This window comes from Enhydra lutris, unplaced genomic scaffold (assembly GCF_002288905.1).
Source record: "Enhydra lutris kenyoni isolate GAN:26980312 unplaced genomic scaffold, ASM228890v2 scaffoldscaffold88, whole genome shotgun sequence".
NCBI lineage: Eukaryota > Metazoa > Chordata > Mammalia > Carnivora > Mustelidae > Enhydra > Enhydra lutris.
The window spans coordinates 3,668,151-3,691,011 of NW_019154172.1; the positions used below are offsets into that span (position 1 = coordinate 3,668,151).

Genomic DNA, 22,861 nt, shown 5'->3' on the forward strand with positions numbered 1-22,861 from the left:
CAGAGAGAGAGAGATCACAAGTAGGCAGAGAGGCAGGCAGAGAGAGAGGGGGAGGCAGGCTCCCCGCTGAGCAGAGAGCCCGACGCAGCACGATCCCAGGACCCTGAGAACGTGACCTGAGCTGAAGGCAGAGGCTTAAGCCATTGAGCCACCCAGGCGCCCCATGAACTGGACTCTTAAAGGGACACTGACAAAGCTAATTCTGGAGACTGGCGGTGGATGGGTGGATCTCCTTCCTTTAGCCCTTCTCAGGGCGTGATGTACACCCTGCTTAAACAAGGTGACCCCATTTAAAATAATATTTGGGAGACCCCACCCCCCGCCCTGCCGCTCTGCCCTCGGCTACAAGAGGTTGCCCTAGCAGAAATGACTGATCAGTCTATACTCCAGTCACTGCAGGCATTGCAGTTTGTCTTGGAAGGAGCCTTTGCAGGGATCTGAACTGCCCACACTGGGACAGAGACGGAGGTGAAGCCATATCCTTGTCAACCTAGGGACTTGGTTTGGATGTGCCGCCGCCAAGTGGGAGGCTTGGAGCCTCACTGGAAGGGACCGTTTGCTATCATCCCAACCACCCCCACGGCGGTGGAAGTTGAGGGCGACGGAGCCTGGATTTGTGCAGGTTAGGTCAAACGAGCCAAGGACGAGAACGCCCTCCAGAGATGGATGCCACTTGCCGTTGGACCCTGCTGATCGTGGACTAAAGCTAAGACTCAAAATGATGAGTTCATTAAGTTCATTGTTGCTCCTATTAGTAAAGTATAGGTGGGAAATATAGACAATTAGGGCTTGACATACTATTTCTAAGAAAAGGGGGGCTCTGCGTAGACCTAGGAGAGGAATGCTGTTTCTGGGTAAATCACACTGGAGTCCTTAAAAACAGGCTGGCAGCCATGAAAAGAGACTAGAAGAGTCAAGGATTTGACTAATCTCCAAAGCAAATGGGGGAATGTAAGGGCCTATTTAGCCAGAGCGGCCCCACCTCGGTTGAACAGCCATTTTGTTGTTTACGCAGTAAAACTTAAACTGACCCTGCCCCGCCCCACCCCACCGAGTCCAGGGGAACTTACTTAAAAGCAAGTCCCGGGAGCCAGTCCCAGGTAACAAAGCCCAAATACAAGGGCGGGTCAGGTCAGGTGGAGATAATGGCCCGAATGCAGGGATGAGTCGGGTCAGGTGGAGACATCCTATCAGTAGACCTCACATACTGTCTCCCTAGCTACCAAGGAGTGTGGTCCCCGCCTTTTGGGTGCCTTTTGAGCGCCAATTCTGACCAAGGTGATAGGCTAGTTCAAATAGCTACTATGGGGTGAATTGTAGTTCAATTGGCCACCCATGTGGGACCTACCACGACTGTGCAGCTTTCTCTGTGTGTTATAATCTCATTGGCCACCTGTGCGTGGCCAGGCCCAACCACATGGCCTTTGCTCTATAAAAGGTAGTCTGTAAGGCAGGGAGGGGTCGCCCTCTCTGTAAGAGGCGGCCCCAACCGGTCTGAAGGTCGGTTTGATTCTGGATGCTTGGCTCGAAATAAAGCTTTGCTTGACCTTTGCCTTGTATCAGTCTCGCTCCTTTAATCACGGACCCATTATTGGGGGACCTTTTATATTCTTTCAACTTTTCTGTAGGTTGGAAATGTTTCAAAGAAAATAATTTTGATTGTAAAATTTAGGATACTGAACAGCTCAGTCCTGGACTAAAAATTGGCCCTCTATGGGTCTTCCCCTTGCAGGAAGGTATGGCAGTCCTCAATACTACCTACCAGTACAAGAAAATGTAAGTCACTAGTTTGCTGTACACACCCATCTAAAGGATCCTTTCCTGCCACCTAGGATTTGTTCTGCCTACATTAATCAACCTTCAAGCCTGGAAATCTGGTAAGTTTGAGGCTACTTTAATGTTTCAAAGCTTCAGAATATGATGTCTGGCTTTCATATTTAATTGCAAAAGACAAATCAATGGATACTTATTCAGGGAAAAAAATCCAATGAGGGCCCCCCGCCCCCTTCTCTGCCTACTTGCAATCTCTGTCAAATAAATAAAATCTTTAAAAAAAAAAAATCCAAATGAGAGTGGAGTTATCTGAAACCTACCAGTTCCTGTAGATATACTATTTCTCCCTGTGTACTCTAAACAGAGACCTCTAGGATGCAACTTTTGCCAGACCTACGCAGGAAGTACAAGGGTGAATAAAAATCTCAGGACCCTTCTCCGGCAGTGATTGTATCATCCTTTCTTTGGGTTCCTCACCAGGAGACACGTATGAGACTGCTGCCCTGCTTACAGACACCTGTAAAGGCAGAATTTTTGCCTGAGTTATCTCCTTTCCCAGAGTGTGAGACACAATGAAGTTTGTATCTAATACCAGGTGCTCAATAACATTTAATTTTGGAATGAAGTGATGCATCCAGCCTTGGTTGCTGTCATTCTGGGGTATAAATATAGCAGACATACCGAGTTTCCTGTTGTTAGCTGGAGAAAGAACACTTTGTAAATTTGATTTGTTAAAAATGACAGGCAACAGACTATATATAAAATAAACTCCATTCTTTGAGATTTCTAAACTTTCATCCTTCAAGGAAATGGACATGTGCTGAAGAGCTGATAACAGTCAGCAATGACATTATTCTGACTTATTCTTGATCCAAGTCCTTGACATTTTCTTCCAGCTGCTGCTGACTCCAGTTATCCACAGGATGGGGATGGGGAGAGAAAAGGGTGAGGCATCTCACGATCATCAGTGAATCTGCGTATTGCTGTTTCTTATGTAGTTGTCAAATTTGCAGGCTGAAGAGCTGTGATTTCTGCAAACGATCCATCTGGAGTAAAAACCTAGAGTGGCTGTGAAAGTTGATTCTGAGAGATGAAGTCTTCTTGCTTTCCTATTTGGGAATTTCACTTTTTTTTTTTTTTTTTTTTTTTTTTTAGTTTTTCTCATCAATGGGGAGACTGTGACTAAGCATAGCTGAAATAAGAACTTTTCGTATTTCCACTGTTAGTTCTTACCTGAAATAGAAGAGAAAAAAAATTAAATGAGAATTTTTTATTAGTTCTGCTGGTATTTGAGGCTGAAGTGACAGCTAAGGAAGAAGTGAAGCTGAGTGCAACCTGAAAAGTGGGTAAGTTGTGGTGGTAAACTACAGTCTGGAAAGAGTTACACTAGCAGATTAGAGGGTAAGTCCTCTAAAATATATCATGTGCCCTGTGGTGTGGAATACAGGGTCGCACCACCTCATAATGCTGATAGCCCTGCTCAAACTGCTGCAAGTGGGCTAGACAGATCCCTACCATCACCTCCCTTAGGATCAATTTATTCTTCATTCTTCTCTCCTGAAGAAAAATGAAGACCTTTCACACCTCCCAGGAGATGTGCCTTGCTTCAAACATGTATATTCAGAAATAGTCTGTTCTAGAAATAAGAGCATATTTTGCATGAAAAAAGATTTTCATGCTCCTAATACGTCATTTATATATATATATGTGTGTGTGTGTGTGTATATATATATAATAGTATACATATATGTACGTCTATGTGTGTGTGTATTCTTTTTTTTTTTTTTTAAATAGGAGGGTGGTGCCAAGGTAGGAGTCCTAGAACGTGAAAACCAACACAGTCCTTACATATAATCTGTAATATTGTGATGTATAAGAAATGTAAATTTGATCTTTGTTCTAGTTTCTGGCAGAACTCTTAAAATGCTTGGCATTAGTCTTTTGTTATATTAATGAGGTGACTTTGGGAAAGCCCTGGAGGGATGGAAGGTGATTACCAACAGTACGATTTGGAAAGTCCGAACTTTTAGTTTTTGTTTTGTTTTTTTTTTAAAGATTTTATATATTTGACAGAGATCACAAGTAGGCAGAGGCAGGCAGAGAGAGAGAGGGGGAAGCAGGCTTCCCATTAAGCAGAGAGCCTGATCCAGGGCTCTATCCCAGGACCCTGAGATCATGACCTGAGCGAAGGCAGAAGCTTAACCCACTGAACCACCCAGGTGCCCCGAACTTTTAGTCTTACGTATCCCCCTGACCTCTGAGGATGAGAGAGGGGCTGAAGTTGACTTCAGTCATCAACTGCCAGTGATATATTCAATCATGCCTACGTAATGAAGCCTCCATTAAAAACCCAAAAGATGTGGGTTCAGAGAGTTTCTGGGTTGGTGAACACGTAGAGGTGTTGGGAGAGTAGAGCTCCCACAGAAAGCATGGAATCTCTGTACCTTTTCCCCATGACTTGCCCTATGCATCTCTTCCTCTGGATGTTCCTGAGTTACACCCTTTTAAAATAAGCCAGTAATCAGGGCTCCTGGCTGGCTGAGTCAGTAGAGCATGCAACTTTTTTTTAAGATTTTATTTATTTATTTGACAGAGATCACAAGTAGGCAGAGACTCAGAGAGAGAGGGGGGTAAGCAGGCTCCCCGCTGAGCAGAGAGCAGGGCTCCATCCCAGGACCCTGAGACCATGACCTGAGCGGAAGGCAGAGGCTTAACCCACTGAGCCACCCAGGCGGCCCAAGCATGCAACTCTTGATCTTGGGGTCATGAGTTCCAGCCCCACACTGGGTGCAGAGATCTCTCACACACACACACACACACACACACACACACACACACACACACGTATACATGGAAAAAATAAACCAGTAATCTAGTAAGTAAAATGTTTCTCTGACTTCTGTGAGACACTCTAGCAAATTAATCAGACCCTAGGAGGGGGTTCTCAGGGAACTGATTTATAGTCAAGATACACAGGTGACAACCTGGATTTGCTACCAGAATCTGAAGTGGGGGCCAGGGTGGGGGCAGTCTCACAGGACTGAACCCCTAACCTGTGGAACCTAATGCTATCTTCTACTCTGTAAACCTGGTAGGTAATATCAGAATGGAATTCAATTTTTGGTATCCCAAAAATTGCTTGTTGGTGTGGAAACATCCCCCCTCCAAGCTGGAATTGGTACTGGAATCTATTTATCCAAATCCAATTCCACTTTTGGCCTTGAAACCGTGCTATCAATAGGTCAAGCAGTAATTAAAGACACAAGACCCATAAATGAAAATCCTGAGACTAAAATCCATGCTTTGAGCCTTTTTACTATGTCACTAAGTTTAAGAAAAAAAGGGAGAGGAAAGGCTCCAATCTGGAGGAAGCCAACAGGCTCCAAGCTATATTGAGTACCTTGGCTGGGACAGGAATAAGACTTTTATAGAGTCTCTTCTTAAGAGATTACAGAGAAAGAAAGGAGTCATCAGAAAGAGAAAAGGGAAAATTAGCAAATAAAAGCAAAGTTAAAGCTTGTACTGATCCATTTACACCCTTTAGAGCCAAGAGCCTGTAACATTAATTTTCCATCAGGTTGTTAGAGTAGGAAGTTAGGGTCTGACAGGATATGGAGGTCAACGAGATGGTCAGGGCAGCTACTGGGAGGGTCAGAGGCCTGTCCTGGCCAACACACTACAAGAAGCGAGATCAAACCAGACCAGCTAAGATGGCAATGCCATTACAGGAACCCCCTGACCAAATTAGGAAGAAAAAGTCAAAGCCCTGCTTCCCGCCCCCTAGTTAACAACTATAAGAAACCCAACCCCCAGGGGACGCTGCTCTACCTCTCTCTTGAGCTTGCCTGCTCTCATAGCTTAAGAGTGTACTTTTTTGCTTTAATAAACTTTCCTGCTTCTTTACTCAATCCACTGGGCTACGTGTCTGTCTTTGAATTTCTTCTCGTGACAAGACCAAGAACCTTCAGTAACACGTTCTGGTCTGGCTAGGTGGAAGCACCAAAGGCTGGAGGTCTCCCCAGTTCACATGGCAACACTGACGCTCCTTAGGAATATTTGGAGGAATATTTCCACTAGATCAACTGAGTTTCTAAGTGAAAACTCAAAAAGTAATTTCTCATTCTTAGGTGTTCCTTATCACTAAATTCTTTCCAAACTAATTCTTGGGGAAAGATTTTATTTTTATTTTTATTTATTTATTTTTTTTAAAGATTTTATTTATTTATTTGTCAGAGGGAGAGAGGGGGGGAGAGAGCAAGCACAGGCAGACAGAATGGCAGGCAGAGGCAGAGGGAGAAGCAGGCTCCCTGATGAGCAAGGAGCCCGATGTGGGACTCGATCCCAGGACGCTGGGATCATGACCTGAGCCGAAGGCAGCTGCTTAACCAACTGAGCCACCCAGGCGTCCCGAAAGATTTTATTTTTAGATATTTCACTTCAGCATAGGGAAGCCAAGTATAAATACAAATTTGTTCTGTAAAGTTTTAGATTTTTTGCTGCTATATTCTCTTTAGGACAGTAAGATCTAAAAGCTTTTGAAGGCATTAGATTTGGTGTAAAGATTATTTTCAAGTTAAAACATCCAATCCCCCCCCCCCAAAATATCTAAAACCTTAATCTCCTTTATCTGCTCTAGAGAGACCGGTTATAGATCTAACCCATTCATCTACCTCTTTTCTCTTTTTTTCCGTGCTATACAAACAAGACTGTTGAAAGAGGAATGCAAATCCCATTAATGGCTAGTATGGGCCTTTCATAAGTAACTGCATTATTTGGGATACTTCTGTACTGATGAGCTGAGATCTTAGTAGATTGGTGGTCCTGCTCATTGGTAGCCACATATTTGAATCACCTAGAAACTTTTAAAAACTAATACCCCAAACACCTGTGAAACCATTTTAATCAGAATCTCTAGCTGTGATATCTGGGCATTTGTGTTAGGCAAAACCTGACCAGGTTCTTACAATGACAGCATGAGCTAAAGGTACTCAGGAGGGGCGCCTGGGTGGCTCAGTTGTTAAGCATCTGACAATGGGGCTCCTTGCTCAGCCCGGAAGCCTGCTTCTCCCTCACCTACTCCCCCTGATTGTGTTCCCTCTCTCGCTGTGTCTCTGTCAAATAAAGAAATAAGAATAAAATTTTAAAAAATTAAGCTACTTGGGAGACCAGCCCTATTTCCCATGGTTCTCTTTCTCTCTAGCTGTCCCACCATGGGCTGCTTTCCCATGGGACCTAAAGATTTAACTCTTCCCTCTTTTGATCTGAGGTGAATCTCTTTCTCAATTGGATTTCCTTCTGTTTATTTATCTGGGTCTTTATTTACCAAGTTCACCTCTAGATTACATCTTCCCAAAGTTAATTCACCACAAAGTCTTCCTCAAGTCAAGCAGCTGGGCTTTCCTTTGCCTATACCTATAGATCATGGATAATGATTTACAGGTAGGGTCTCTGGAACTGATACAAACTCCCAGGTCCTTCCACTCTCTGAGCCACCAGGCAACTGGTTCCAGTAATCTGAGGTCTGTCCTATTTAGAAGAGTCCTTGGAAACAAAAGCAACATAGGTACAAGAAGGCAAAAGGAGGGGTGCCTGGGTGGCCCAGTTTTGTCTGCCTTTGGCTCAGGTCATGATCCCAGGGTCCTGCGACTGAGAGCCTACATGGGGCTCCCTCTCAGTGGGTCAGTCGGGAGTCTGCTTCTTACTTTCCCACCGCCCCTGCCCCAGCCTGTGCACACACACGTGCTCTCTCTCTCAAGTAAGTAAAATCATTTTTTAATTTTTTGTTTTTAAAAGATTTTATTTATTTATTCATTTGATAGACAGCAAGAGAGGGGACACAAGCAGGGGGAGCAGCAGAGGGAGAGGGAGAATCAGGCTTTCCGATGAGCAGGAAGCCTGATGCACGGCTCAATCCCAGGACCCTGAGCAGGGAGCCTGATGTGGGGCTCAATCCCAGGACGCTGAGACCATGACTTGAGCCGAAGGCAGAGGCTTAACCCACTGAGCCACCCAGGTACCCCTTACGGGAGCTTTCTTAACTGACACCTACAAGATCAGGCAGGAATGTCTATCGGGGTGGGCATTACACACAGCAAAAACTTCGTAAATACTGAGTCTGGTGTATAGGGCATAGGTGGAAGATACTTTGCAGGTTTGTGAATATTTTTGCCAATCTGAGGGTAATTTGGTTTGATTTGACTTTGCTCAGTAGTACGAGTTGGGAACCATACGGTGACTGGAATATTATCGTTTGAGTGCAATAAATTTGTATTTTTCCAAGGATCAATATAAGCTACACTTATCTCAATTTTTTAGTACTCTATTTTCATCCGTTTCAAAATTGGGGTTTTGCTCCTTTTAAGCTCATTTCTGGTCCTCACATTGCCTCAAAGACTACTGACCTAGAATCTAAATTCTGTTTGCTTGTTCTTTCAGCATTCTAAGACAGACTTTATCTAATCTTGTCAAATTTTACTCAATTAAAATAATTGTTCTCTTATGTCTTCTCACCTTTGAGGATTGTTCTTTTCTTCTCAGGCTTGCATTAGTGAGGTGCGGTTTGTATCTAAAATGGTGCATTTCTCAGAGGTACTCCTTCCTGGAGCCTGGAGTCTGGGGACCTGTAGAGGGAGCACCTAGGAGGGAGCCCTCTCTAGATTGAGAATTATGAGTCATGAGGCTTTGGGAAGCTGTGGCCTCCTGATCATTTTTTGTTTTTATAGCTGGGTACGGCAAGAGACAAGAAGGCTGAGAGTGACCGTCTCTTGTGGGTTTTGACCACTTACCTCTGGAAATACGATTCAGGTGAGCCAGAAGGCTCAGACTTTCTTCCCTGATACCTCTGTTTTCATTGTACAGCTGGGCAGCAGACTCCAAGCTCTGCCTGTTAAGGTTAGACGTGCATCCTAGTCCAGGAAATAATTACAGTTTAGGCCAAGTTAAACACATTCACTTGAGATAATGCTTTCTGCAATTCCTTCTCTCTTCTTTCTCAGCCCATAAGAAAACTTTGGGGAGGGGCACCTGGGTGGCTCAGTGGGTTAAGGCCTCTGTCTTCAGCTCAGGTCATGGTCCCAGGGTCCTGGGATCAAGCCCCGCATCGGGCTCTCTGCTCCGCAGGGAGCCTGCTTCCTCCCCTCTCTCTCTGCCTGCCTCTCTGCTTACTTGCGATCTCTCTCTCTCTCTGTCAAATAAATAATCTTTAAAAAAAAAAAAGAAAAGAAAAGAAAACTTAGGGGACTCAAAGGTTGGGTCTTTGGTGTAATGGGAGAGAAGCTTCATTTTCACAAGGCCCTTAACAAGTGACAGCTCATTATTATTATCACACCCAATGGCTGAAATTATGAAGGACACTTTTCTCACGATATAGCTGCTGCTTTGGTGTGGAGAGAGGCCCAGTCACTGTTCTGACCCAATCCAAGACTGAGGAATGATGGCCCCTGTGTGAGTGCAATCCAGGAGAAGGATGTGAGGAGAACCACGCTGAGGACAATGAAGAGTAATGAAGACATTAGAGAAGGGGATGAGGATGGCAGCAGCAGAGACCCTCACTCTGCTGAATGTGCTACTCAGCAACCTGAGTCCTACTGGATGACCACCACGTGAGAGGAGAGGGGCAACAGAAAGGATATAGCAGAGGAGTCATAAGAAGGGTTTAGGAGGCCAGACAACTCAAAGATGGAGGCATAGCTCAGCCTTGGGGCAAATCTCTATCTGAGCTTATTTACGCACCTAAAAAGTAGGAATATTCATAACTGCCCTATTCTCCCTAGTTGGGCCATTTGTTAAGAGTAAATGAAGTGAGGTATATCAAGTTCTTGCAATCTGTGAAGCCCTGAAACATACATGGCAAATCCTTGGAAAGGTACATAATGCCAGAATCAGGCAGTCTTGGGCCCCTCCCTACCGTTTCCTTGGTCAGAAATGCTGAAATGATGTTCCAGCTTTTCTTGAAGGCAGTCATTGATTAAAAGAACTTCCTTCAGGTGTTGGTGCAGGTTGTGGATCTCATCTTCTGCAGCCATTCCACCAGACAGGGAATGAGGTAGAAGATGAAGAATCCTTATCGCTAATAGGGTGGCCTTTCAATAAGATCCCTGCCTTTTGCCATTCTTCTGCCAACCTCCTCTTTCATCAGGGAAAACAAAGGAACTTCCTCTAACAGCCCTTTAAAGAACTTCAAAGCATGGTCCAGTGCTAAGCAAACTCCACAGGACCACCTCTCACACAAGGATCTGGGAAGCATAAAGGGGGTTGACACAAGGCAGAAAAATACCAAAGAACCCTACTCAGAAGGGAGAGGAGGTGTGGGCACCTCTGAGGTAAGACTTTCCGGTACAGGGAATGTCTCTACTAAATACCTCTCCCACATGATTTATGACTGAACATCTTTAATAGATGTCACATCTCTAGGTGAAATGGAAAGTAGGAATGAGGAAGCCTCTGTAAGGGGACTGCCTGGGTAATAAAAGGCACCCACCATTGGCAAAAAGACAAAACCTAACATGGCTTATATCACATTAAAAAACTCAGCGAACACTGAGTGGATTAAGATAGTCTCCTTCTTGGGGCACCTGGGTGGCTCAGTGGGTTAAAGCCTCTGCTTTCGGCTCAGGTCATGATCCCAGAGTCCTGTGATCGAGCTCCACATCGAGCCCCACATCGGGCTTTCTGCTCAGCAGGAGTCTGCTTCCTCCTCTCTCTCTGCCTACTTGTGATCTCCGTCTGTCAAATAAATAAATAAAATCTTTAAAAAAAAATTAAAAAATGATAGTCTCCTTCTGGGGTGCCTGGGTGGCTCAGTAGATTGAGCATCTTACTCTTGATTTCTGCTAAGGTCATGATCTCAGGATTGTGAGATCGAGCCCCACATCGGGCTCCGTGGTCAGCAAAAAATCTATTTGCCCCTCTCGCTCTCTGCTCCTCCCCCTGCTCTCTCCTCACTCTCAAATAAATAAATAAAATCTTAAAAAATCTCTTACTCATGCCTACAAGAGGACTTAAGACATGTAATTCTCTAACAGTCCAAACTTTTATCCTCAAAGAAAAGTCAAAGTCAAAAAAGGAAAAGGAGATGAAGGTTGAGATTTTAATCTCCAAACACACACACACACACACACACACACACACACACACACACACACATCCGTGAGGCTGCTTCCCCTAGGGACTCGTATATGCCTGGAGGAACTACACTGACTAGTTTGGGGTTTCTTAGGAAAGGGGCATGCTAGCGGCATGGCTGGTAGATTAGGCCTTTTTTTCCCAGTAGATAGGCTGGTTGTTGGTTTAGATTATAGCACTGAGACTAAACCCACAGACATTTTTAAAAAATGGTGTCACCCAAAGGATGGGAACCCTAGCCATGTACCCAAGGGTTACTAAGAGCTGAGTCTTGTCCTTAGGGAAGCCAGCAGATGTTCTGGTACTAAGATGGAACTTTTTAAGGAAGCAAGTCATCTGAGGGGAGATGAAGACTGGAGACTAGAACAATGATACTCCACCTCCAAAAATACAGGCAAAACTGCTGGTATTTCTCAGGCAATGCTCAGATACATAAACAATACCTATACACATACAACTAAGATGCTTCATCTTAGAGGAGGTCTATTAGATTTCTGTACACAGCTGAAGTGAGAGCAGAGAGCCTGTCATGATCCCCTCACCCTCAGTCTGGCTTGCCTAGAGTCCACCAGCTCGCACATGCCAGCGGGGGCCAGAATGACTGAGATGAGGTGTGGACCAGGAACAATGCAAATTACCTGAGCCACCAGGGACCTGTACTTGAAACTTGGTACCAGAACTGTGTTCAGCCTAAGCACTATTTCGAGGTCAATCTTTAGGGCCTGCCTGCAGAGATGATCTCATGCAGCCTAGACAGAGGCAGTAAGCATGTAGAAGCTACTGGAGCTTTATTCTCCATTCTTCCAGTGTTGGTGGTTTTATTCTCTTTACAATGGGAATACTCACTGGTGACTTCCACAGCAGAGCTGGCTTCCTGCACATCAGAGGGGAAGGCACTGCTGCTGGGAGGCTGGTCAGAGTCACAGCGACTGGAATGAGTCAAATACTGTTCATCTAGTGAGTCTTCCTGGGCTTCATTCACTTCCTCCTGGAGCTCCCTGCTGAGCCTGGGGTGGGGGCAAGGAAGGAGAGAAATCAGGAGATTAAACTAAGGCAACCTGGAACCTCAGCTTTAGAAGTGGTCCTATCTGAAGCTCCTGGAAGAGACACCAGAAATCAAAGAGGCCAACTGGATGAGAAAGAAAGCATTAACAATCCACTTCTGGGGCACCTGGGTGGCTCAGTGGGTTAAAGCCTCTGCCTTCGGCTCAGGTCGTGGTCTCAGGGTCCTGGGATCGAGCCCCGCATCGGGTTCTCTCTGCTCAGCGGGGAGCCTGCTTCCCCCTCTCTCTATGCCTGCCTCTCTACTTGTGATCTCTCTCTGTCAAGTAAATAAATAAAATCTTTAAAAAAAAAAAACAATCCACTTCTGACAGGGGGTTACTGTACATAGAGCTGGGCAGAAGGGAGCAGCAGCAGCTGTTCTGTGTGCTGATTGCATAACATGTGGATAAGGAAGTAGACCCGGCTATTTGAGAAAATATACTTAAGGACACACAAAGACCTAGGATAACAGTTTCAAAATGTTGTGGACAACTTTTGTTTAATATAATATGAAGTGGTCCCCTAAATACTGGCTCCTGAGACAATGTCTCACTCTGGTTTGTTTTTTTCTTCTTTTTTTTAACCGTACAGGTTTTCAGAATACAGAAACCAGGGATCTCTGGCCCTTATGTCAGACTGACTCTAACTAACTAAACTTCATGAATTATTAGGAAATGGTAACCAATATAAGAACTGCACAGAGAACAGACAACATTGTTTCAAAAGACAAACACAATACTGTACAATGAATGAATGAAACAGGTATAATCAGGGGTGCTTGGGTGGCTCAGGTGGTTAAGCAATGGCCTTCGACTCAGGTCATGATCCTGGAGTCCCAGGATGGAGTCTTGCATGGGGCTCCCTGCTCAGCAGGGAGTCTGTTTCTTCCTCTGACTCTCCCCCCCTTCTCATGCTTTCTCTCTCTCTCAAATAAATAAAATCTTTTTTAAAAATTAAAAAAAAAAAGAAATAGGTACAATCAGCAGTTTCTGAGTTTTTTTCCCTGCATCTGGGCATTTGACCTCTTGGCTATTGCTTCTGGAATCTTCTCTAAACTTCACCATTCTATCATCACTTCATATTCATTTACCTGGGTGCCAATGGCTCCTGTCCATCTTCATCCTTCTTATCATTGTAATTTTCTGTGAGCCAAAAAAACAGAAATAGCCAGTCAGAAATTGAGCAAGTCCCATTTCACACATTACAAATATGAGGGCCTGTATGATCAGTACTGTGTTTCTGATCATATGTGATCCTATCTGATCACAAATATGAGGGCCTATATGATCAGAAACGAACACTCTGCATGTTTGTTCAGAAGGCTCTGAGAGAGGCGGCTTAGGTTGTGTCTTTAGAGAAGTAGCCTGGCAGGTTTTCCTGAGAAACACTGAATGGTGTTTTCCTGGTATGGCAAATCATTACCATGACATCTGCTACCAAGCCAAGGCAAAAAGTTTAAAATGTCTTTTGTCCGATGCACAGAATCCTTGCTTAGCTGCCTTGTGGACTTCTCCAGCTGTAACATCCATTTTTGCCACACAGCTAGCTGCTGGCTAGACCATGGTTGTGTGTCCTATTTGGCTCTCATAAAGAACCCATTGCGATCTCTGAGGAGCAAAAACTTCAGGAGAACCCACCTAGCCCTTCTAACCAAATGACTGGACAAAGGCACCTGTGCATGCCAGAGTGTATGAAGAGAATCTCCCTTTCTTTTATTTTTTCCTTTTTTTTCCCTGACCCCAACTAGAGACCACCACAGTTGCAGAACTATATTGTCAAGGCAGCTGAATTGTGACCTAAATCACAAAAGAGAATCTAACTCTTTTTGATCAAAAGAACCAGGAAGAAGGGACCTCTTGCCTAAAAAGTGTGAAGAATGCTCCCTTTTATTTTCTATTTCTCTATTTTCTTGTCTCCTTGCTCTCAAAGTAGCCCCAGTGATGCAGAACTGCAACATAGTGTGAGAAGAGAAATCTCTGAGTGAACTCAATCTTTCTGAACAGAGGAATTTGGAAAAGGGACCCTTGGGAAACTAAAAAGTATGGAAGAAATACCAGAGAGAAGAAAGGCTAGAAAATGGTCTATGAGCTGACAAAAGTGCCAGGACTCACCCCCAAACCGAATATGTGTGGAATAGACCCAACGAATCATGACAAAGGATTAGAGAACTGAATCACCACATAAACTACCACCTAGTCCAGACTAAACCTGAGTAACATATTTGCTGGACCAACCCAAACAGCTGCCTATCAGAGGCACTGAAAGGTGAGACAGAACTTGGGAGTCTGAACCTAATGGGGTTGACTGCCTGCTAAAAAATAATTTCCACAGGGTTTTAATAGGACCCAGGGTCTTATGATACAATATCTAATCATTTCAATAAATAAATAAAATACATCTGTCCGAGTTCGACAGCTATTCAAAATAAAACTTTTGGAAAATAAGGAATAAAAAGGAACTTTCTCAAATAACTTGGAAACATTTTTGGTTGGACCATGCCTGCTCATGTTTCATTAGGAGACTTAATTTTTTTCCCTACTGTCAGCAGTCACCATCATAAAACAAAAAACAAAAGATTTGTTTGTTCATTCAAATATGAATAAATTTAAAAAGGGAACTTCCTCAACCTAACAAGGCACTATGATCATTAGAAAACTCAGTATTATTTTAAGATTTATTTATTTGAGTGAGAGAGAGCGAGCAGGGGAGAGGCAGAGGGAGAGAACCCACAGAGGGCTCAATCCCAGGACCCTGAGATCATGACCTGATTCAAAACCAAGAGTCAGACACTCAACCAACTGAGCCACTCAAGTGCCCCAGAAAACTCAGCACTGGGGCACTGGGAGGCTCAGTGGGTTAAGCCTCTGCCTTGGGCTCAGGTCATGATCTCAGGGTCTCTGCTCAGCAGGAACCCTGCTCCTCGCCACCACCACCCCCACCCCGCTCCCCGCCCCCGCCTCTGCCTACTTGTGATCTCTGTCTGGCAAAAAAAACCCAAAAAACAAAAAACTCAGCATTATTAAAACTGTCAATCCTCCTCAAACTTTTCATAGATTCAAAACAATGCCACTCAAAATCCCAAGAGGATTTTGTTGCTGCTGCTGTTTTTTTAGAACAGTAATGGGGGTGCCTGGGTGGCTCAATGTGTTAAAGCCTCTGCCTTCAGCTCGGGTCATGATCTCAGGGTCCTGGGACTGAGCCCCTCATCGGGCTCTCTGCTCAGCGGGCTCTCTGCCTGCCTCTCTGCCTACTTGTGATCTCTGTCAAATAAATAAAATCTTAAAAAAAAAAAAAACAGGTAATGGTAAGCTGAATGTAAAATTTATATGGAAAGGAAAAGGATCTTGTTTTAGGCAAAGAGTTCTCAGATATGTAACTACAAAAGCATGATCCATAAATTGGACTTCATTAAAATTAAGAAATTCTGCTCTCTGAGGACACTGCTAAAAGAATGAAAAGATAAACCATAGTCCGGGAGAAAATATTCGCAAGTTAAATATCTCATAAAGGACTCGAATCCAGAAATGTAAAGAACCCTCAAGACTTGATAATATAAGAACAAACAACTCAATTTTAAAATGACAAAATGTTTGAATACTGGCTTCACCAAAAATATAAGGACAGTCAATGGGCTTATGAAAAGATCCTTAAAATCATTAGCTATTAAGGAAATGCAAATTAAGACCACAGTGTCTTCTCCCGCACCTACACTTATTAAAATTGCTAAAAAGATAAAAAGCAAAAGAACAAAAACCTGAAATTATTAAAAGTTGATATAGGGGAACAGCTGAAACCTTCACACAATGCCAGCGGGACTCTGAAATGGTATAGCCACACTGGAAAACAGTGTGGCAGTTTCTTCTAGGTTAAACATACACTTACCACGTGACCCAGCAATCCCACTTCTAGGTATTTACCCAAGTGAAGTGAAACGAAAATGTATTTTCACACAAAAACCTGTATGTGAATCTTGATAGCTATTATTCATAATTGCCGCACACTGGAAATAATCCAAATGCCCTGCACTGGGCAAGTAGATAAATAAAAGTGGTGTATCTATATAATGGAATAGTACTCAACAGTGGAAAAACAAAGAAATGACTGATACATTCAGGAGATGGAAAATCTGTAGGGAGAGAAAACAGATCCAGTGGCTGCCAGAAACTGGGGCGGGAGACAATGTTCAACTACACAGAGGCACAAAGGAACTTTGAGTGGTGATGGAACTGTTCTGTATCCTGGTTGTGGCCATGCTTACACCTCTGTGTATGCCTTTCTCAAAGCTCACAGCACTGACACTACAGTGTGCCATTTTACTGTAAATCAATTATCCTTAAAAGAAAGAGGAAATGTCTGTGGGGGCTCACGTTCGGCCCAGGTGAGTGCTCCTAGGTATTTCTACCCGACAGCATCACTATCAATAGGCTGAGAAGGGCACAAAACAGGACATCTGGATAAAAAGTCACTCTTAGAGTCATGGAAGCATGGAGACTTACGGGAGGAGAGGACCTTTGGGAGGATCTAAGGGTCTCCATAGCTTGTAAGCCAACTTACCAGTGACGAGTTTGCTGGCAAGGTTCTCTGCCAGCTGGCTTCCGTGGGCCAGTTGTTCACAGAATCTCTGTCCCTGGTAATGGGCAATGTCAGTGCTCCTGAGGATGCCCTTAAAAGACTTGACCGTGCTCTTTGTATGCTGAATGAAAAGATAACAGACACCTTTCCCTTCTTGTATCCTCTGTCGTAAGTGGGTCAGTTCTCGTGCCTGAGCCTGAATCAGGGGATCATATTTCCTAAAGTAAGAAAAAAAAGTAAAATATAATGGCACACAGCTTATGGGAGTTTCAGCAGAGACATCTCATAGAAGGCCCCTAAGAAATTTCCCAAGTTGAATTTTTTTTTTAAGATTTTATTTATTTATTTGACAGACAGAGAGCACAAGTAGGCAGAGAGGCAGGCAGAGAGAGAGGAGGAAGCAGGCTCCCTGCTGAGCAGAGAGCCCGATGTGGAGCTCGATCCCAGGACCATGGGATCATGACCTGAGCTGAAGACAGAGGCCTTAACCCACTGAGCCACCCAGGCGCCCCCCAAGTTGAATTTTTACACAAGTTGTGTGACTTGCCTATGGCAGAGGGAATGAGGAAACAGTACTGGGTTTGTTTCTTTTTTAATTAACTTTACTTTGAAAAGATGCCCCTGCAGTTCCTCAATTCAGCCCACATCCATTTCCATGGACTATAGGTCATCAATCATTATGCAGAAAATGTGGTGCACACACACACAAGCCAGATATAGAAGTGTTGGCTGGGTGCACGTGGTATTGATTCAAAGGATGAAAAGAAAAATCAATGAAAGGGTCAAGAAGGATAGCATTCTTTTGAGTGCCATGAAAATAAGCCATAATCAGGAGACAATGAAGTAAGTTAGTTCTGAGTAACAACAATTACATCACACTAAGTGGGTTTTCACCATTTTTGAATGATTATACAAATATTTAGCATGGACTTCAATCCAAAATGTGAGACAGCACCACATATCACACAACTTACAGCGCTCGACAGAGTGTACACACACAAACAGGTATTCAGTTAATACTGAGAACCACATAATCCTAAAGCTGGACTAGACATTTATAGTCATCTGTCTCATCTGATGCCTGAATCTCCTCCCTGCTTTCCTACTGAGTGATATTCCACAGACCGTCTTTCAAACCCTATCCCACAGAGCTTTTATAAAGTGTCAGAGCTGGTGAAGGCTCCAGACCTAGGCTTCCTGCAATCAGGTATCTCTGGTTTAGTAGATTTTACACACTTGAGCTTCTCAGATTTCATTTCAACAGAGGGCTAAAAGACATCTTGAATTCCACAATCCGGCCTATATTTGAAACCCTCTGAGGATAGACCATGCTAGTCCTCAGCACATTAATAACCTATTTTCCAGATAACAGCTGCCTGGTCATCCATCTGCCCAATAGCCCTACATTTAGTGCTCCACATAGTATGGTACTTAGGGGAAAAAAAATCAAAGTTGAGAAGAAACATATCATGAAAAGGCATTTTGGAAAGCTGGGAAAATCTCTCTTGTGGTAGAAAATGTTAGTCCATTAATGATAACCACCACACTTATAAAAAATAAAGTATAATAATCATAAAAAATATTTGTTGAGAGCTTCGTATGTGTCAGAGATGATTCTAACTTGGAATCATGCATTTTTTTAAAGATTTTATTTATTTATTTGACACAGAGAGAGAGAGAGACATCACAAGAGGCTGAGACGCAAGCAGAGAGAAAGGGGGAACAGGCTCCCCGCTGAGCAAAGAGCCAGATGAGGGGCTCCATCCTAGGACCCTGATCAGGACCTGGACTGGAGGCCGAGGCTTAACCCCCTGAGCCACCCAGGTGCCCCGGAATCATGCATTTAATCTTCACAACCCTCTGAGGGTTATGATACTGTTTGTATTTTCATTTTACAGGTAAAGTAGTGGAGGAAACTGAGATGCAGGAAAGTCAAGTAAATTTGCCCAAGCTCACACAGCTAGAAGCCACACTGCTAGTGTTCCATCTCAGGTATCTGTCTCCATTTCATTCATATGCTATTTAAGGGAGAACCCCAGACACCTAGCTACTCTACCACCCAATTCCCACAGCCCCGCCAGTGGTCTTTATCTAGTTCTGTGCCTGCCATGGACTTTTTTATCCCTCTCCTTGGACAAAAGCGCTCTTTATACCAGCAGCCTGGGCTGCCCCACTTCACATAGTAATTCCCACTTTCCCACACAGGTACCTCCTTACCCAAGCCTTGCAGTCCGTCTCGTCTTCTCTGCCAGCTCCCCGTCAAACTGCACTTCCTCCTCCAGCACGGATTTGATGAGGCCTTTGTACTCTTCACTCTCTGAGAAAATACACACACCTGCCTCAGTGGAAAGCTGGACATGCTGCTGTGATTGCTGCCCTCAGATGAGGCGGCAGGGTCCATCCCGAGGACAAATGGAACCCCATTACCAGGCTCCATGCTGGGATTCCCACATCTCATTCCTCAATCTCCCACACTATATGGCACTTTAGATATGAGGAAATAGAAGCTCATGGGCAGGTAACTTACTCAAGATGACTGAAATGGAAGGAGACAAGTCAGAATTCATATCTCCTGAGGTCTGACTCCAAATCTTGGGCCACTTTACCAAGCCTCATAGCCTCTTAGGTAAACCGTTAACCTAGGACATGAAGTACTGATATCCTGTGTTTTGGGGAAGTCTCCATAGCTCTCCATGTTGAGAGTTTCAATAATGCCCCCAAAATTTCAAAGATTTCCAAGTTTATCTGGATACAACTATGTAACAGGTATCCCGAGGGGCAAAAATCTGAAAGATGTATGTTCAAATGCTACCAGGTGTTGTGTTAGAGGGAAAACTAATACATAGTACCTTCATGGCATTGTTCTACTAGATTTTCAAGAATTAGTATCATGTAGGGATGACTGGGTGGCTCAGTCGGTTAAGGGTCTGCCATTGGGTCAGGTCAAGATCCCAGGGTCCTGGGATCAAGCCCACGCTCGGCAGGGAGCCTACTTCTCCCTCTCCCTACCACTCCACCTGCTTGTGCTCTCTTTCTCCCTCTCTCTCTGTGTCAAATAAATAAATATTCTTTTTTTTTTAAACAGCTGCCTTGTTTTTTTAAGATTTTATTTATTTGAGAGAAAGAGAGAGAGCACAAGCAGAAGGAACAGCAGGCAGAGGGAGAGGAAGAAGCAGACTCTCTACATAGCAGGGATCCTGATGCAGGACCCAATCCCAGGACCCTGGCATCATGACCTAAGCCAAAGATAGACGCTTAACCGACTGATCCACCCAGGTGTCCCTAAATAAACATTCTTTAAAAAAAAAAATAAGAAAGAAGGGGGTGGCTCAGTGGGTTAAGCCTCTGCCTTCAGCTCAGGTCATGATCTCAGGGTCCTGGGATCGAGTCCCACATCAGGCTCCCGCAGGGAGCCTGCTTCCTCCTCTCTCTCTCTCTCTCTCTCTCTACTTGTGATCTCTGTCAAATAAATAAAATATTTAAAAAAAAAAATGAGAAATGAAAAAGAAAAAAATTAGTATCATGTAATCACCACTACTAGTTGAAAAGGTAATTATTATTCTTATTACCATTACAGATGAGAAAACTGAGGTACAAAGAGGGTAACTTGGATTTGACCCCAGAAGTCTGGCCCCAGGATACGTGCTCTTAATCACTGCACTGTAATACCTTTACACTAAGATCTAGGGTGGTATCTTTTTTCTTTTCTAGCTTCAAAAAATTTGTCTTACAATTGTGATTTTAATGAGTGATGTAAAAAACAAAAAACAAAACAAAAAAGAAAACCTTATATTTCCACATCCCAAATCTCATCTTTTCCTTCTTTAATAAGTAGGCTTTTCTTTTTTTAAAGATTTTATTTATTTATTTGACAGGCAGAGATCACAAGTAGGCAGAGAGGCAGGCAGAGAGAGAGGAGGAAGCAGGCTCCCTGCTGAGCAGAGAGCCCGATGCAGGGCTCGATCCCGGGACCCTGGGGATGACCTGAGCCGAAGGCCGAGGCTTTAACCCACTGAGCCACCCAGGAGCCCCAATAAGTAGGCTTTTTAGCTTTTTTCTCCATGTCTAGTAAGTTGGATAGCAAATTTTATCCCCCATTGATTTAGTGAAAAATAACTGTAGAAATCTGAAAGCACACTTTAATATCAGCAAGAATCTTCCTCTAATATTCCTGTCTCTCATGTGTCCTCACTCCATCATGGTTCCCTTGGTCACTACATCAACCCCCTCCCTGGCCCCCATTACCAACAGGTTTGGGATTGTCCAAGGATTTCCAAATGTGAGAGCTGAGCATGGAGAGGAAAGGGCCAGCTCCTACACTGACTGGGTCTGCTGGACTGGAGGCCTTGCTTGCCCCTTAGCCTCACCCTTATTCTGGCTACCCGTCTCAAAGCCCAGATCCTGGACTAGCTTGCTGTCTGCAAAGTTCATATTCAGGGAGAGACGAAAAAGGTATTACAGTCTCTGATTTTCCTGGAAATATTTTCAATCTCACCAGAGTGTGAGGAACAGCTTCTTAGAACTCATATGGGAAAAAAAATCTTGCTCCAGGCATCAGGACTTCCCTCTGAGTCTGCTATCGATGTTCTGATCTCCAGATATCTGCAGTTCAGTTGGGAACAGACAGCTTTAAGCTCCTATAAAGCAGGAAAGAATACTCATACACTCCTAGTGCAGCTAGCACAATGCTTTGCAAAGGGGTACTTAGTCAAAGTTGGAATTGAATCCCTGAGATATTTGAGCCAACATTGACGTTATACGTTTCTAGAATCTGACACATGTTCCTAAGAGAGAAAAAATAATTCAGTGTCGGAACTAGGTTTTAGCCTCTACGCCTCCCACCTCTCACTGTAAACTTTATTCCTTTGTGCCTCAATGTTTCCATCTTCTGCAAATTGAGGGTAAAATACCCACTTCTACCTTTCCAGGAGTATATTCAGGATAAGATTTTGGATGGAGGGAGAACAACGTTTGGACAGTGTTTAGTTTCTCATGGGGAAGACAGGCCATCATTTATGACTCTGGTGACTGTGAACCCAGGGGCTTACTGTATTTCTGCAGCTGGTTGGCCAGGACGTAAGCAGTAGCCTTGGATGTGAGGAATTTCTCCATGAGGTCCCGGAAGTTCTGTTTGCTTTTTTCCAGCTGGGAGCACAAGTACTGGTTGGTTTCCAGGATGCTCATTTCTGTCCTTGGATCAGAGAAGGTGGTGAGAGATTCTGCCATGCTGAAGCTTGTGGTGGTAGAAGAAGTATAGCCAGAACCTGGGGAGCAGAAATCCCACAAATAATTAGAAACAAGTGAAAAGTGGGGTGCCTGGGTGGCTCAGTGTGTTGAGTTTCTGCCTTCGGCTCAGGTCATGATTCATGGTCCTGGGATCCAGCACTGCATAGGGCTCTCTGCTCAGCGGTGACCCTGCTCCCCACCCCCACCCCGACCCCCGCCTACTTGTGATCTCTGTCAAGTAAATAAGTAAATCTTTAAAAAAAAGAGAGAGAGGGCGCCTGGGTGGCTCAGTGGGTTAAGCCGCTGCCTTCGGCTCAGGTCATGATCTCAGGGTCCTGGAATCGAGTCCCGCGTTGGGCTCTCTGCTCAGCAGGGAGCCTGCTTTCCTCTCTCTCTCTCTCTCTCTCTCTGCCTGCCTCTCCATCTACTTGTGATCTCTCTCTGTCAAATAAATAAATAAAATCTTTAAAAAAAAAAAAGAAAGAGAGAGAGAGAGAAAAGGTTATGGTGATGGCTGCACTGCCCGGTAAATTACTAAAAAAAAATCACTGAAATATACAATCCCAGTGAGTTTTATAATTTGTAAATTATACCTTGAAGTTTCATTAAGCGAGGGAAAAAATGGAATTAAACAAGTTGAAAATATGTAGATGAAATTCATACTCACGTTGGGGCCAAACTTTGTCAGCATTCCACAACTGGAAGAATTCTTAACCACAAAAACAAGGCAGAAGATACCAGAGCTCAGAGCTCTGAGGCACTGCCTATAGCTGTGTCCCTCTGGGGCACTGCCTACAGCTCAGGCTCTGGTAAGAATGCCAGACAGAGCACCCAGGCTGCCAGGTAACTGTTCGGAGTCACAATAACAGAACTGGAAAGTCAGAGCTGTCATGGAATCTTAGGAGCCCCTGTCTTCCAGTTGCTGAGGCCTTGCCTATACACAAGGTCACCTGGTCTGTTGTGAAGGTCACCATTGATGCAGAGCCCACCCACCCCCAGCAGCCACTCTCAGTATTTGTGTGCCCAGGTGCTGATACCACATCTCTCTCTCTAAAATATAAGCATATTTTTCATTGTTTATTCTTGTAAGTGCATAGAAAACATAAGGAATCAATATTTTCCC

General features: G+C 44.1%; 1 protein-coding gene across 1 annotated transcript; it reads right to left on the reverse strand.

Annotated features, from left to right (window-relative positions):
* Positions 1-390: 390 nt before the first annotated feature.
* LOC111161994 (putative neuroblastoma breakpoint family member 7) lies at positions 391-21,738 on the reverse strand. The gene is made up of 8 exons (XM_022526121.1): positions 21,561-21,738; positions 18,730-18,829; positions 16,495-16,730; positions 13,031-13,082; positions 11,743-11,903; positions 9,680-9,787; positions 8,504-8,678; positions 391-748 (listed from the first exon to the last, which is right to left on the reverse strand). Exons 1-8 carry the CDS (start codon positions 21,736-21,738, stop codon positions 391-393), a joined length of 1,368 nt encoding a protein of 455 aa, XP_022381829.1.
* Between the last annotated feature and the right edge of the window lie 1,123 nt (positions 21,739-22,861).

Bases quoted from the DNA above. Each gene is read 5' to 3' on its own strand.
- LOC111161994 (XM_022526121.1), bottom strand. From the start codon at position 21,738: ATGGCAGAATCTCTCACCACCTTCTCTGATCCAAGGACAGAAATGAGC. The intron at 9,788-11,742 runs GTGAGTATTCCC...GAATGGCTGCAG, and splicing joins CTCTGCTGTGGAAGTCACCA to AAGATGAGATCCACAACCTG. The intron at 749-8,503 runs GTACCCAGCTAT...CTTTACTAATAG, and splicing joins CAGCCTTCTTGTCTCTTGCC to GAGCAACAATGAACTTAATG.